The sequence below is a fragment of the Siphateles boraxobius genome, unplaced genomic scaffold (genome assembly GCF_051911475.1).
Source record: "Siphateles boraxobius isolate OS27281-9 unplaced genomic scaffold, OSU_SipBor_1 20, whole genome shotgun sequence".
Classification (NCBI taxonomy): domain Eukaryota; kingdom Metazoa; phylum Chordata; class Actinopteri; order Cypriniformes; family Leuciscidae; genus Siphateles; species Siphateles boraxobius.
This window is the reverse complement of record NW_027508811.1, coordinates 3,982,098-3,998,702: the sequence shown is the minus strand read 5'-3', so window position 1 is coordinate 3,998,702 and position 16,605 is coordinate 3,982,098. Positions and strand designations below refer to the sequence as shown.

General features: G+C 43.5%; 2 protein-coding genes across 2 annotated transcripts in view; both read right to left on the bottom strand.

The window, feature by feature from the left end:
* Nucleotides 1-16,605, bottom strand: part of crtac1b (cartilage acidic protein 1b) — a 112,097-nt gene that overhangs the window by 36,600 nt on the left and 58,892 nt on the right. The gene's annotated exons all lie outside the window — the stretch shown is intronic.
* LOC143744668 (uncharacterized) lies at nt 8,093-12,793 on the bottom strand. The gene is made up of 2 exons (XM_077236333.1): nt 11,507-12,793; nt 8,093-8,356 (listed from the first exon to the last, which is right to left on the bottom strand). Exon 1 carries the CDS (start codon nt 12,431-12,433, stop codon nt 11,510-11,512), a length of 924 nt encoding a protein of 307 aa, XP_077092448.1. The 5' UTR covers nt 12,434-12,793; the 3' UTR covers nt 8,093-8,356; nt 11,507-11,509.

Genomic DNA, 16,605 nt, shown 5'->3' with positions numbered 1-16,605 from the left:
AATAAAAGAAGTGTTTTTAATACAAAAAAAAAAGTCAACCTTCAAATAATTATGTTCAGTTATGCACTCAAGAGTCAATACTTGGTCGGGAATCCTTTTGCAGAAATGACTGCTTCAATGCGGCGTGGCATGGAGGCAATCAGCCTGTGGCACTGCTGAGGTGTTATGGAGGCCCAGGATGCTTCGATAGCGGCCTTAAGCTCATCCAGAGTGTTGGGTCTTGCGTGTCTCAACTTTCTCTTCTCAATATCCCACAGATTCTCTATGGGGTTCAGGTCAGGAGAGTTGGCAGGCCAATTGAGGACAGTAATACCATGGTCAGTAAACCATTTACCAGTGGTTTTGGCACTGTGAGCAGGTGCCAGGTCGTGCTGAAAAATGAAATCTTCATTTCCATAAAGCTTTTCAGCAGATGGAAGCATGAAGTGCTCCAAAATCTCCTGATAGCTAGCTGCATTGACCCTGCCCTTGATAAAACACAGTGGACCAACACCAGCAGCTGACATGGCACCCCAGACCATCACTGACTGTGGGTACTTGACACTGGACTACAGGCATTTTGGCATTTCCTTCTCCCCAGTCTTCCTCCAGACTCTGGCACCTTGATTTCCGAATGACATGCAAAACTGAGCAACAGTCCAGTGCTGCTTCTCTGTAGCCCAGGTCAGGCGCTTCTGCCGCTGTTTCTGATTCAAAAGTGGCTTGACCTGGGGAATGCGGCACCTGTAGCCCATTTCCTGCACACGCCTGTGCACGGTGGCTCTGGATGTTTCTACTCCAGACTCAGTCCACTGCTTCCGCAGGTCCCCCAAGGTCTGGAATCGGTCCTTCTCCATAATCTTCCTCAGGGTCTGGTCATCTCATCTCGTTGTGCAGCGTTTTTTTGCCACACTTTTTCCTTCCCACAGACTTCCCACTGAGGTGCCTTGATACAGCACTCTGGGAACAGCCTATTTGTTCAGAAATTTCTTTCTGTGTCTTACCCTCTTGCTTGAGGGTGTCAACGATGTCCTTCTGGACAGCAGTCAGGTCGGCAGTCTAACCCATGATTGCGGTTTTGAGTAATGAAACAGGCTGGGAGTTTTTAAAAGCGTCAGGAATCTTTTGCAGGTGTTTAGAAGAATTAATTAGTTGATTCAAATGATTAGGTTAATAGCTCATTTAGAGAACCTTTCAATGATATGCTAATTTTTTGAGACAGGAATTTTGGGTTTTCATGAGCTGTATGCCAAAATCATCAGTATTAAAACAATAAAAGACCTGAAATATTTCAGTTGGTGTGCAATGAATCTAAAATATATTAAAGTTTAATTTTTATCATTACATTATGGAAAATAATTAACTTTATCACAATATGCTAATTTTTTGAGAAGGACCTGTACATAGAGTACAGCTCGCGAGAAACTAAAGTTATTTTTCGCGGATTATATCGCTTTAATGGGGGAAAAACGCAAATTTGTGTAAAACTTCCGGTCTTGGTAAGTATACTCATAAACACAGTCGGTTATGTATAAAACGCATGTGACAGTGTGACAGACAGTATAATGAAAACAGCAATGGATCCGTGAACTAGCTGTAAAAGTGACACCAGCCATAGGCTATGCGTCTGTCATTAATGTTGTCGTCAAAACAACAAAAGATAGCTTTAATTGTAATGAATGAGAATTATTAGCCTATGTATTTAATTTAATCAGGAAACAGAACTAAAAGACTATGTGTTATTTTACATTTGATTACTTTATTATGTTTCTGTAGTATTTCTGAATACTGGTGTTAGACCTACACACATTTAACATTTAATTCAAAGATAGAAATCAAGCTTCCTTGTGTTGTGTGAACTCTTAACAACAAAATTACCACATTGTAAAAACACAATGAGTGAGCAAACATCTAGGCGAGATAAACATACTAAGAAAATTTTCAACAACAACAAAAAAAGTCTATATCGTCATAAATATCATTATCGCAAATATTCTTGAAATATCGTGATAGAATTTTGAGGCTATATCGCCCACCCCTACCCGCAACAGTAAGCGCGTTCTTGCAAACAAACGCCGTTTTCACGGCGACCCAAATAAAGCACAAAAAGAGCATGTTTCACAATCACAACACATGGGTTCACGCTCCCCCTTCATCAGACGGGCCCCTCCCCGGTTGTAATACTGACTTCCCAACACGCAAATGCTTGTACAGTCAGTCCAATACTCAATATGTGCACAAATCACAATATAAGGGTATCAGGTCCCCCTTCACTAGGCGGCCCCTCCCTTGTTGTAACACTGACTCCCCCACATGCAAATGCTGGTATAGTCAATCCAATACTCAATGTGTGCAAAAATCACAATATAAGGGTATCAGGTCCCCCTGCGTTAGGCGACCAGCCCCAATCTGTGTGTCAAGCCCTAGCCACACGGGTTCTAGCCTGGCAAGCTATCCCCGGTGTGTCGAGTTGGGTCATAAACACTATAAAACGAGGTTACTCGCTCCAATTCGCTCGCAGACCCCCAAAATATCAGGTGGTTCTCGAGACCTTGGTGGGAAGCAACGTGGGTCACGTGCTTCGCACCGAAGTACAGAATCTTTTAGCAAAAGGGGCGATAGAGTTAGTTCCCCCGAGCTAAAACATATGGGTTTTTAAAGCCGCTATTTTCTGATTCCGAAAAAAGACGGCGGTCTCAGACTCATTCTAGATCTGAGACATTTGAACAAAGCTCTCATGAAGCGGCCGTTCAAAATGGTAACTATCAAACATATCCTCGCGCAAGTGCGCCCGGGGAATTGGTTTGTCACAATGGATCTGAAAGATGCTTACTTTCACATTCAAATAAATCCTCGTCACAGGCCATTCTTGAGATTCGCCTTCGAGGGCCAGGCTTATCAATACACCGTTCTGGCGTTTGGTCTATCTTTGGCACCCCGCACATTCACGAAGTGTGTGAATGCAGGGCTTTCTCCTCTGAGACATCAGGGAGTGCGCGTGTTAAATTATCTCGACGACTGGCTGGTGCTTGCACAGTCGAGAATCGAGCTATTAGCTCACAGGGATTTGATTCTCGGCCATCTAAAATGCCTGGGTTTCACAATCAATGTTTCAAAAAGCAAACTAACCCCCAGCCAGAGCGTGATCTTTCTGGGCACAGTTTTAGACTCGAGAGCTATGACAGTGCGACTCACACCAGAACGCGCGCTCTCAGTGCGAGCGCTTGTGGGCACTTTCAGAGCGCACGAGCGCGCGCCACTGAAGAAATTTCAGAAACTGCTTGGTCTCATGGCAGCAGCATCGCCAGTACTCCGCTCGGGATTACTGCGCATGCGCCCGCTGCAGCATTGGCTGAAACGCCATGTGCCAACACACGCATGGCAGTCAGGCAACTTGCGCGTTATAGTGAATCACGGTTGATTAAGAACCCTGATTCCCTGGCGGGCTCAGAACTGGTACCACAAGGGGGTGACAATGGGAACAATTTCCAGGAGGAAAGTGGTTCTTACAGATGCGTCCAACCTGGGTTGGGGAGCGCTGCACGAGGGCATGCCTGCATCCGGCCTCTGGTCGAGCAAGGAGCAGAGCTTACATATCAACTGTCTGGAGATGAAAGCAGTTGGGTTGGCCCTGAAGGCATTTCTGTCGAACCTCAGAGGTCACCATGTTTTAGTCCGCACAGACAATATGTCAGTGGTGGCCTACATTAATCGGCAGGGGGGCATCAGGTCAGAAAACCTGTATGCGATGGCGAGAGACCTACTATTATGGGCACAAACCAACCTGAGCTCTCTGAGAGCAGCGCATATCCCAGGCGTTCAGAATGTGGGCGCGGATATGCTCTCATGGGGCAACACTCCCCTCGGCGAGTGGTCCCTGAACCCACAGACGGTCAGTCTGATATGGAAGGTGTTTGGAGAGGCAGAAATAGACCTTTTCGCCTCGAGAATCAACACCCACTGCAAACTGTTCTTCTCGAAGGACAGGGACGCGCTGGCCCATGTCTGGCCCAACCGTCCCCTTTATGTCTTTCCCCCCGTTTCAATGATTCCACAAGTCATCAAACGGGTCAGAGAGAGCGGGTGCCCAGTCCTTCTGGTGGCCCCTCTCTGGAAAATCAGACCGTGGTTCCCAGAACTGGGTCAGTTATCGGACACAATCCCATGGCCTGTTCCTCTGAGGAAGGACCTCCTCACACAGGCGAACGGGACATTGTGGCAACCGAGACCCGATTTATGGGCCCTCCATGTTTGGCCCCTCAACGGGTACCCAAGGACCTTCCTGAGAAGGTCTTAAGCACCATATCTGAAGCCAGGGCCCCGTCGACTCGGCGCCTTTATGCTTCGAAATGGTCGGGTTTTTCCAGCTGGTGCTCGAAAAATCAGGCTGACCCGGAGTCATGTGAGATATCTGTGGTTCTCTCATTCTTACAGGAGCTGCTGGATGCGGGTTGCTCCCCGTCCACGCACAAAGTGTATGTGGCAGCCATAGCAGCACATCATGTTCTGGTGGCTGGCCAGTCCCTGGGAAGAAACGACCTGGTCGTGAGATTCCTTAAAGGTGCTAGGAGAATGAACCCCTCCAGACCTCCGTCTGTGCCGTCTTGGGACCTCTCCATGGTCCTGAGGGCTCTGAAAGGTCCGCCTTTTGAACCGCTCCAATCAGTTGATCTAAAACCTCTCTCGCTGAAGACCGCTCTCCTTATGGCGTTTGCATCTATCAAGCAAGTGGGAGATCTGCAGGCGCTCTCTGTGAGCCCTGCATGTTTGGAGTTTGGTCCAGATGACTCCAGGGTCATCCTCAAGCCCAGACATGGTTACATTCCTAAAGTGCTCTCAACACCGTTCAGAGCACAGGTGGTGACGTTATTAGCCCTCCCTCCTTCTGCAGAGGATGGAGAGGTTAATCTTCTCTGCCCTGTCAGAGCGCTGAGAATCTATCTGGAGCGTTCTGCGTCTTTTAGACAATCAGAACAGCTTTTTGTCTGCTTTGGTGGTAGATCCAAGGGGGATCCAGTCACTAAGCAAAGACTGTCTAGATGGAAAGTGGATGCTATTTGCCCTATCGGCATCAAAGCCCATTCGACCAGAGGTATGGCCTCGTCATGGGCTTGGTCATCTGGCATTAACATTAGTGATATTTATGAGGCGGCCGGCTGGTCCTCGCCGTCCACATTTATGAATTTCTATAATTTGGAAGTGCCTTCCCTGCAGGCGAAGGTGTTTTCGGTATGATTAAGACCCGTCGTTGCCCGCGCCATTGGATGTGCAGTTTACGCAGCGCAGCCTATGAGCGAGCCAGACGCTCATGTTGTAGCTGTGCAGCTGCAAATACGCTTTACATAAAGGCTCTAGTAAATCGAGGAAAAGGAGTTTCCCCACTGCGTATAGCTACGCAATACTCGTTCCCTAACTCAGGGAACTGAGGTTACGTGAGTAACCGAGTAGTTTTCTGAGGTCCAAGGTCAACGCAGCTGTCTACCAGGAAGTTTTAGAGCACTTCATGCTTCCTGCTGTTGACCAACTTTATGGAGATGCATATTTCATTTTCGCCTGACCTTAACCTTATAGAAAATCTATGGGGTATTGTGCAGAGGAAGATGCGATACTCCAGACCCAACAATGCAGAAGAGCTGAAGGCCATTATCAGAGCAACCTGGGCTCTCATAACACCTGAGCAGTGCCACAGACTTATTAATCTATGCCACGCCGCATTGCTGATGTAATTCAGGCAAAAGTAGCCCCAACTAAGTATTGAGGGCTGTACATGCTCATACTTTTCATGTTCATAATTTTCAGTTGGCTAACATTTCTAAAAATCCTTTTTGTTGTATTGGTCTTAAGTAATATTCTAATTTTCGGAGATACTGAATTTGGGATTTTCATTAGTTGTCAGTTTTAATAATCACAATTAAATTAAATAAACATTTGAAATATATCAGTCTGTGTGTAATGAATGAATATAAATGAATGAATGAAATATCCAAATTTCACTTTTTTAATGGAATTACTGAAATAAATAAACTTTTTGATGATATTCTAATTATATGACCAGCACCTGTATTTACTTATATTCCTCACAGCAGTAAACACTCAGGTCAGGGTCAGCAGATGAGAGAGAGTTATTGAAATACAGTTGATTTTACATTTTAAGAGCAAACGTCATCCTCTTTGTCAACCAAGGGGAAAATTAAAATCACTCCAGCGTTAGAACGCAGGCCAGCTTTGCGTTCTGGACTTTTAAAAACAAAAAGAGGAATTAAATAGAAGGACTAAAGCAGGCAAAGGCTGAAAGAGTTATTGTTGTCTGAGAAGCAGATGTCATCATATATGGTAAATAGATCAGATGTTGTTATACACTCTTGTAAGATTGCTTTAAATAAAGTGACAATCATTTTGAAACTACCGGGAAAAGTGTTTTTGTTTTGTTTAAATATTCCAGTTTCTGACAGGAACACAGATAGATGAGCCAATGAAGTGCAGTGGAATTTTTCTTTTTTGTTCTCGTTGTTTTTCAGTATAATTCAGTATAATCTGAAATCAAATCATTTTTGCCTGAATAAACAAAACCTTTATGACTGAATTCATTAAGATCAAACTCATTGAGGATGAATAAATGATGACAATATTTTCATTTTTGGGTGAAATATCCCTTTAAAAATACAGTGTAACAATATTTAACAATCGACTCTTCCATGATTTTGGTTCTTTAAATCTTCTGAAATATTTTTATTAACAATAATATACAATTATAAATATTATTATAAATTTAAAAAGAGTTTTTTTTTTAAATATTCATTTTATATTTATATTTACGCCATCTTCAAATCCAGTGATTTCACCTCAATATGTCATTTTCACATGGTTTTTAATGTAGCCAATTGAAATCCGATTACACTCAGTACACAGTGTGAATGAGATCCTAACAGAGGGAAAACTCAAATTCTTCACGCTTCAGATTGTTACATGGCAGTTTAATTGCGAACATGATCCTTTCAATCTTCATCGCACATTTTATGTATTATTTAAACACTCAGGCTGCAGAGCTTTCATAAGACAGGATGAACACAATACAGTCTTTATGGCATTTCTCTTTCATTTCTGGCTGTATTTAGTGTCTGCAAATATTATTGTTTGACTGCATTTGGATCTCTCTTTTCAAGAGCCGACCTTGTTGGCTTTGGCTAATGGCTTTCAACCTCAAAGACAAGCACTGAATGTGTGGTGTCTGTTGTAGGATGTACTATCTAGTGTATGCTGAATCTAAACATGTGCTGTTGTTGTCAGATATATTTAGCGATGGTCTATAGAGCTCCTAAAGGGACATGGTGAAGGGAAAAAATTATGAAATGGGAGGAAATATATGTCAATGCTTTTGCATTCTCTATTATATGTTTTGCCTTCCCCCGAGAAACTTTGCGTTCGCTGGCAAAAAGTTTGCGTTCCCCCCAGGAAAATCACATTCGCTCGCAAAACTTTTAATCCTTTCCCCGCCATTGGCCGAATTTTTCTGTCATTGATGACATAATGCTTCCCCGCCATTGATGGAATTTTCCAGCTTTCCGTGTTTAAACTGTTATATGGTAGGGGGCGCTATTACGTATCTTCTGAAAGAGCAGAGACCATCCGGATCAAAAAGTGATAAAAGCATTGCCAATACATGTTGTAGAAAACACAATTTTCTCTTTTTCTTTGATAAATTTTTTGCTTTTTTATGAAACTTACCATTCAAGTATTGATAAAAAAAAAAGAATGCATGAAGCTAGAATAAAATGTTGTTGTTTTTTTTAAGCCGAGGCTCTGTTCTTTCTTTTGATATATTGCATGTTCAGATACAAAAAAATACTCCGGCGGCCATGGTTTTTTTTTTTTTGTGTGAAAATTATCAAAAAGGCTGGTGGAGGCTGACAACTTAAAAAAAAAAAAAAAAAAAAGAACGCTGGCGGAGAAAGAAATTTAGTTATTTGCGAGCAAACGCAAATTTTCTTGAGGGAACGCGCAAAGGTTTTGTGAATGAACGCAAATTTTCTCGGGGGAACACAAAACTTTTGCGTGAGAAATTAAAAGCATTGAAATATATATTTTCCTCCCATTTCGCATTTTTTTCAATTCAATTCAATTCAATTCAAATTTATTTGTATAGCGCTTTTCACAATACACATTGTCTCAAAGCAGCTTTACAGAAATTGCATTTCGGAAATGTACATAGAAAAATACAGTTAGTTAATCAAGTATTAATTTATGGCATAACATATCGCCGGCTTTGAGTCGTCTCTTCACAGGCGTCGAGTCGTCTCTTCACAGGCGTTGGGGCATCTGAAGTCTCCGTGAGAGGCTGGATACAAACTGGAGCTGACGAACGCTATTTACCTCGGGACTAGCGTCCCGAGATAACAGCAGAAAGGCAGATGGGAAATAATTAGCATAGCTGATGTTCATAATGTTAATGCATTCGAACCGATTCAGCAGTATCAAAGGTTAAGCATTAAGTGAATGCTTGGTTAAAGAGATGCGTCTTTAATCTAGTTTTAAACTGGGACAGCGAGTCTGAGGCTCGTACAATATCAGGAAGGCTATTCCAGAGTTTAGGAGCTAAATGCGAGAACGCCCTCCCTCCTTTAGTGGACTTAGATATCCTAGGAATGACCAGAAGCCTCGAATTTAGTGATCTTAAAGAGCGCGATGGATTGTATGGCGATAGAAGGTCTGTTAAATACACAGGAGCTAAACCATTTAGGGCTTTATAGGTCAGTAGGAATACTTTGTAATTGATACGTAACTTAATAGGTAACCAGTGTAGAGATGATAAAATAGGTGTTATATGATCATATTTTCTTGATCTAGTAAGAACTCTAGCAGCTGCATTTTGCACTAACTGTAGCTTGTTAATTGAGGATGTAGGACAGCCAGCTAATAAAGCATTACAGTAATCTAGTCTCGAGGTCATGAAAGTATGAACTAACTTTTCTGCATCAGAAACAGATAGCATGTTGCGTAGCTTAGCAATGTTTCTAAGGTGGAAAAAGGCTGTTCTTGTAATATATGAAATATGATTTTCGAAAGTCAAGTTGCGGTCTAGTATAACACCCAGGTCTTTTACTGTAGTGGACAAAGTAACAGGACATCCTTCTAAATTAAAGTTGTATTGTAAGGGATTTTGTGGGTAGTTTTTTGGACCAATAAGTAGTACCTCCGTTTTATCTGAATTTAATAGCAGGAAATTACACGTCATCCAGCATTTTATATCATTTAGACACTCTGTCAATTTAGATAAGTTAGTGTTTTCATCTGGTCGTGATGAGATATATAATTGAGTGTCATCAGCATAACAGTGGAAATTAATTCCATGTTTTCTTATAATATTACCAAGTGGCAGCATATATATTGAGAATAGCAGAGGGCCTAACACCGATCCTTGCGGCACTCCATAGTCTACTGACGTTATCTTTGATTTTTCCCCATTTAGACAGACAAAATGGTAACGGTCTGATAAGTAAGATCTAAACCAGCTTAATGCCTGTCCCTGAACACCAGTGTAGTTTTGTAGTCGATCCAGGAGTATTTTATGATCGATAGTGTCGAACGCAGCGCTTAGATCGAGTAGAACTAGTATTGAGATACAGCCTTGGTCAGAAGCTAAAAGTAAATCATTTGTAATTTTAACTAGCGCAGTTTCTGTGCTATGATGCGGTCTGAATCCCGACTGGAATTTTTCATAGATATCATTTTCTTGTAAGAAAGAGCACAATTGAGCGGACACAATTTTTTCTAGTATTTTAGACATAAATGGAAGATTTGAGATGGGTCTGTAATTTGCTAAGTTATTTGGATCTAATTGCGGTTTCTTAATGAGAGGTTTTATTACTGCCAGCTTGAATATTTTTGGAACATGACCTAAAAATAAAGACGAGTTAATAATATTAAGAAGAGGCTCTTCGACTACAGGTAACACTTCTTTCAGTAGTTTAGTGGGTATTGGATCTAATAAACATGTTGTTGGTTTCGATGCAATGATAAGTTTATTTAGCTCTTCCTGTCCTATAGTTGTAAATCGGTGTAGTTGTTCTAGAGGGGCCATAATTGAGGCTGAATCATAAGACATCATAGAGGATTGTATATTTACAATTGTGTTTCGGATGCTTTCTATTTTCTCATTGAAGTAATTCATAAAATCATTACTATTATATTGTAATGGAATATTTTGCTCTGGTGATGTTTGTTTATTTGTTAGTCTAGCCACGGTGTTGAATAAAAACCTTGGATTATTTTGGTTATTTTCTATTAGTTTGCGGAGATGCTCAGCCCTTGCTGCTTTTAGAGCCTTTTTATAACGTGACATACTGTCTTTCCACGCGATTCTAAAGACCTCTAAATTAGTTTGTTTCCATTTACGCTCTAAGTTACGAGTTTCTCTCTTGATTGCATGCGTAGCACTGTTGTACCATGGTGCTTTAGTTTTCTCTCTTACCTTTTTTAATCTAATTGGTGCAACAATATCTAGTGTACTAGAGAACATGGTGCTCAAACTGCTAGTCATTTCCTCTAGTTCATCTGTTTGTTTGGGTGCACTGCGCAGCTGAGATAGATCAGGTAAGCTATTTGAGAATCTATCTATAGTGGTTGGAAGGATTGTTCTGCCTGGTCGATAACGTTGCGCAACGTGACAAATTTCAGCAGTACGTATTATACAAGTTACCATGTAATGATCAGTGAGATCATCACTTTGCGGTATAATATTTATATCAGTTGGATTGGTTCCATATGATATAATTAAATCTAGTGTATGATTTAGACGATGAGTGGGACCGCTGACGTTTTGCGTGACCCCAAAGGAGTTTAATAAATCTGTAAACGCAGTCCCTAACGCATCATTTGTATTATCTACGTGTATGTTAAAGTCTCCAACAATTATTGCTTTATCGACATTGACCAATAGATCTGAGAGAAAGTATGCAAACTCTTTTAGGAAATCAGCATAGGGCCCTGGAGGTCTATATAGGGTAGCCAAGGCTAGAGATAATATGGATTTGTTTCTTGCATCTAAGAGCGTAACATTTAGCACAAGTACTTCAAACGAATTAAACCTGTGACCTGTTTTCTGAGTAACATTAAGAATATCTCTATAGATTGTTGCAACCCCGCCGCCACGACCGATCAGACGGGGCTCATGCTTATAACAGTATCCTGGTGGAGTGGACTCATTTAGACCGAAATAATCATTTGGTTTAAGCCAGGTTTCAGTAAGGCAAAGTACATCGAAACTATTATCTGTGACCATTTCATTTACAATAACCGCCTTAGGTGTGAGCGATCTAATGTTTAGAAGACCTAGCTTTAGAAATTGTTTTTGTTCACTGATATTTAGATTTTCTGGTTTAATTACAATAAGATTTTTGCTAGATCCTACACTAGATTTATTGTTTGGCCTCACTAAGCGAGGAATAGACACAGTTTCTATATAATGTTCTACACTACTTATATCAATTAAGTTGGGACAGCAAAGACTGTGATTTGGACTTTGACTTACTAGTCATATGGTGTGTAACGTCTTGGAGATGTTGTCGGACAGAACAGCCGCTCCGATTCTGCTGGGGTGCAGGCCATCAGCACGGTAGAGCCTAGGTCGCTCCCAGAACAGATTCCAATTATTTACAAAGAGCAGTTTCTGTTCATTACACCATGACATTAACCATTCATTTAGAGCAAATAATCTACTGAACCTTTCTTGTCCTAGTCGGTACGTGGGAAGCGGTCCAGACACGATGATAGTTGCTTCAGGCGATGTGCTGCGAACCGTCTCGATCAGGCTTCTGTAGTCCTTCTTCAGAACCTCCGTCTGCCGCAGCCTGATGTCGTTCGTCCCGGCGTGTAGGACCACAGCTCCGACGCGCTCGTCACCGTTCAGGATCTCGGGAATCTGTGCGGCGACATCAAGAACACGAGCACCAGGAAAACAGTGAGTGCGCACCTTACGCTTACCTGAGGTAGCACGGACATGACGGACCATGGAAGTGCCGATGATCACGGCGGCGTCACGTTCCGGCTCGCGAAGAGGGGAGAAGCGGTTCCGGGTGGAGATCTCGAAGACCGGGAGGGGGGGGGAAGTCCTTGGTCTGGTCCTGGCTCGTGTCTTCCGCTGTGGGATCACCCAGGGTCCGTGGTGTTGCCTCGGTGCCGGAGTGAATGAAGGCAGAGATGATCGCGTCCTCCTGGGCAGAGAAACGCACGGAGTAGACGAAGTCGGAGTCAAAAAGTTACTAACCACTGACTTGTGAGCATCGGCGCGTGATGTTTCGAGCGTTGATCGCCGATCTCGCAGCTCGGCTTGCTTCACCAGCAGAACGCGGATCTGTTTCTCCACCGACTCCAGCTCCAATCGTACCGAAACCAGCTCGAATGTGTCCTCACCTGCACTCAGAGGTAACGTTAGACACACATCCGATATGTTCGCCATTATAACAGATGAACAGTAAATTAGTAGTGATACTACCAATATCACTACTAATTTAGGACTGAAATGATGGATATAACACGTATCCTTTCAGTCAAACGGGTGTAAAATGAGAGGGTCGATAGGCGCGAGGCCACGCGTGAAATGCTAGCGGGCTAAAGGCTAGTAGCCGAGATTCGGAAAGTTGGATCTAAGTAGCGATATCAAAGCAATCCGATTGTTTTTTATAAGGAATAGTGTCGAGGATAAGTTCACATGATATAAAAATAGAAAGTGCTTGTTTATAAATGAGTGGTAAAGAAGAAAATCAGCGATTAATGAATCAATTCGACGGAGCTCCAAACACAAACACAGATCGCACGCGCATGCGCATTTTCAATTCATGATGATAGTTGCTTCAGGCGATGTGCTGCGAACCGTCTCGATCAGGCTTCTGTCTTTTTCCATCACCATGTCCCTTTAGGAGCTCCGTAAGTGTCTAATTTAAAGCTACAGCATGTTGTTTGGTGACCTTACTGTGCGTTCACACCGTACGCGAATAGCGCGTCAAATTCGCGTCTACCGCGTCTAGTTTGACGCTTGACCACTTTGTGTTAATTCGCATGTCAAGAGAGAAACTGACGCGCGTAAAAACAAAAGTTTGAAGCGAAATTTACGCGCGTCACGCGCGTCAGAATCGAAACCCGTTGGCGGCCATCTTTTTTATGTTGATCGAGCATTCATCGGAAAGTCACCCCTCTGTATTTGCTCTGGAGAGCAGAACGGCGGCGTAGGGGTAATCGTCGCCGTATTTGTGTCCATCAGACCCTTCGAAGGCGAACCCAGTGTGGCGAGTTTCACCATTGGCTCGCTCCAGGAGCTGCGCCTGGATGACGGCGGCTTTCTGCGGTACTTCCGCCTGTCCCGCGCCCAGCTTGATGACCTGTTGTCCCGCATCGGAGCGAGGAGCACCCTCGCCCTCATCCACCTAATCTGTCATTTATTTTTGTTTTGATGATAAATGGAGCCAGCCTCCAAAAGTGATTAATCTGTCCTGTGATTTTTCTCTCTCTCTCGAACAACACTGTCCAGACACGAACTTATGCAGTATGTTGGTTGTCTTTACATTAATAATATTTCATATATCTAGATATGGAATAAATAGCATTCAATACAAAATGAATATGTCTCATATATTGAAATCAAGTTTTATGTGATAAAATATTTGCTCTGTTGTGCATTAGAACCAGTCATATTACAAAATAATTTATTGAAGCCTCCAGATACTTCACCACATGACAGCAGCATGCAGCTAGGCTCCGGATTGGTTAACGCGGCGCGAATTGACGCAGAAGTTCAGATTTTTCAACTCGGGCGGCAGACGCGAATTCGCGTCAAACGCGTGAATGCACAAATAGCACTAACTAAATCATTCGCGCGTAACGCGCTTAACGCGCCAGCCGCTTAATTCGCGCCATTCGCGCGAACTTGACGCGCGAATGACGCGAATTCGCGTCTACCGCGCCGCGCTCTACGCCTCATTCGCGCCGCAGGAATTTTTTACGCGCGTAACACGTCTTTGCATTGACTTAACATTGAAATCACTCGCGCCTGACGCGCTATTCGCGTCCCGGTGTGAACGCACCATAAGGAAGATGTTGCTCTGTTCAGTGACAAAAATAACGTTTCAGCCACGAACAAAGACTGAAAAACATTGCACAAAATGTTCATCTTAACTAGTGTAAAATGGTATAATAATATAAATATTGGCCAACAAATGTTAAAATAATTATAATATGAATTATTAATATCCAAAACCATCAAGCAAGAGAATTATTTGAAAGCTGACCAAAACTATCCGTGTTCAGAACTTATCCGAGCCAATGTGTTTGATAAATGCCCAAACAAATCAACCAAGATCAGAGAGTAGAAGAAAAAGTCCAAAAGTTTTAATTATTTAATCCATCATAGCCAAGTGTCCTCAAGTGCTTCATTTATGAGAAGGAGCCATTTTGGTTTGGCCTATTTGCTATGTGAGGAATGCCAATGGCAGCAAACAATGGCAGTCAGTGATGTTCAGACCTCCCAAACTGAGCAACAGAATTCCTACATCTAGAATACAAGCTATCAGCACCAATTTTAATCCCATTCCCTTCAACATCTAAGTTCTCCACTATTTTTCAACCCCATCGATAGTTTATCAGAGCACCACAGTGTTGAAGCAAGAGAGAACTGAAGAGCTGGGCAGGAGATTAATAATAGATTTGAATTTGAATATGACTCAATTCTTGCTTTCTCTAAACCCATCAAATATAGCATGGTCAAAAGTATATGGAAACCCAAACAGCACACATATGTGGTTTTAAACATTTAATATCATAACATGGCTATATTAATATATAGAGTCAGTAACGCCCTAAGCTTGTTCTCACTGGAATTAAAGGGCCATATACCCATTCAGTTGAAGATGACTCACTTTCACTAAATCATACGTTTCACTACTGGCTCAAAACCAGATCTCCCAATGTGAAAAAAGAGAGATGTATTCATGGTAAAGGTCATTCTTAAAAAAAAAACATGATGATATGGCTACTTCCTTTGTGCTGCCCGTCATCCCCCTTCATCCTTTTAAACCCAGACCCAGCCTTTGGCGTCTAATGTTGCATTCAGAGACAAGACAGCATTCAAATACACAGTGATCTCGACAGACTACTACTGTTTGCTTTCCTCTCCCGAGATTTGATCTCGCTCCAGTTTTCAGTTTTTTTATTATATTTCTTTATCTACAGTATTTATCTCTAGGGCTAACTTGGGAGTCTGAAAGTCGTCTCGGTTACGTATGTAACCCTCGTTCCCTGAGTAGGGAACGGAGACTTTACGTCGGATGACTACGAATGGGGGTTTCGCTTAGAAAACCTATCGACTTCGAGTATTACAAAACCGGCCAATGGCGATGAAATGCCATGGGTCTGCGGAATTTGCATAGCGTATCTCCGCCCCACCGCGTGGGCATAAAAGGAGAGACGCCGGCAAAGGCAGATCATGTCTTCACTGAGGAGCCGAGACTGAACTCAGGCGTCTACCCAGCGGTACAGCTGAAGAGGCAGGGAGACATACGTAACCGAGACGTTCTCTTTCGTAATCACTCCGAGTTACGTCGGATGACGACGAATGGGGGTCCCTGTGAAATCACGCCACCTTCACAGCTGTCTTCCAGTGCCCTGCGAAAGTCTGATCCCCCTGTCGTGATACTGGCACAGACGAAGGAGTCCTACTTAACATGGAATACCAAGGTACACTGGGAAGCATATCTCTGAGGAAATATGCCGCAGCATGCCTACCCGTAGAGAGGACTTAAGAATACACATATGGCCGGAGGGCTACATATGGAGGAACGCTGGAGTGACCAGCCCGTGGGGTGACAACTTTCAACTCCAGGAAAGGCAAAGTGGCTTCCCGAGGGAAAGACACATGCTCAAAGAGGCTTACAGTGGAATACACATCTGGGGGTTACTCAGGGGAGGAACCATGCACACCGAGGCACCTAGCCTACGCACAGGCAATAGACACTGGCGCCAGCGCCAACAGTGCTGGAGGAACTCAGGGCTTCAGAGAGGAGGCTCACCTGAGGAATTATCGCACGTATCCAGTCCGTGGAGTGGAATGGCGAGCAAGCGAAGACACCTGAGCGGGTCCGGTACTAGCTGACTGGAGCGAGTACACGAGAGGACACAGGCTCCACTCGGAGATTATAAAATCTGGCGAATGTGTTGGGTGTCGCCCAGCCTGCAGCTCTACAGACGTCTGCCAGCGAGGCGCCATGCGCTAGAGCCCAAGAGGAAGCCACAGTCTGGGTGGAGTGGGCTGTCACACCAAGGGGGCACGGTCGGCCTTGCTGTTGGTAAGTCAAAGCAATGGCGTCCACTATCCAGTGGGACAGCTTCTGCTTTGAGAGAGCCTTTCCCTTCAGTCTCCCACCAAAACAGACAAAGAGCTGGTCTGAGGTCCTGAAACACTGCGTCCTGTCTACGTAAGCACATAGAGCGCGTACTGGACAGAGCAGTGCCAAGGCTGGGTCTGCCTCCTCCAGGGGCAGCGCTTGCAGGTTCACCACCTGGTCCCGGAAGGGAGTGGTGGTAACCTTGGGCACATATCCAGGCCGGGGTCTCAGGATCACGTGAGAGTAAACCGGGCCC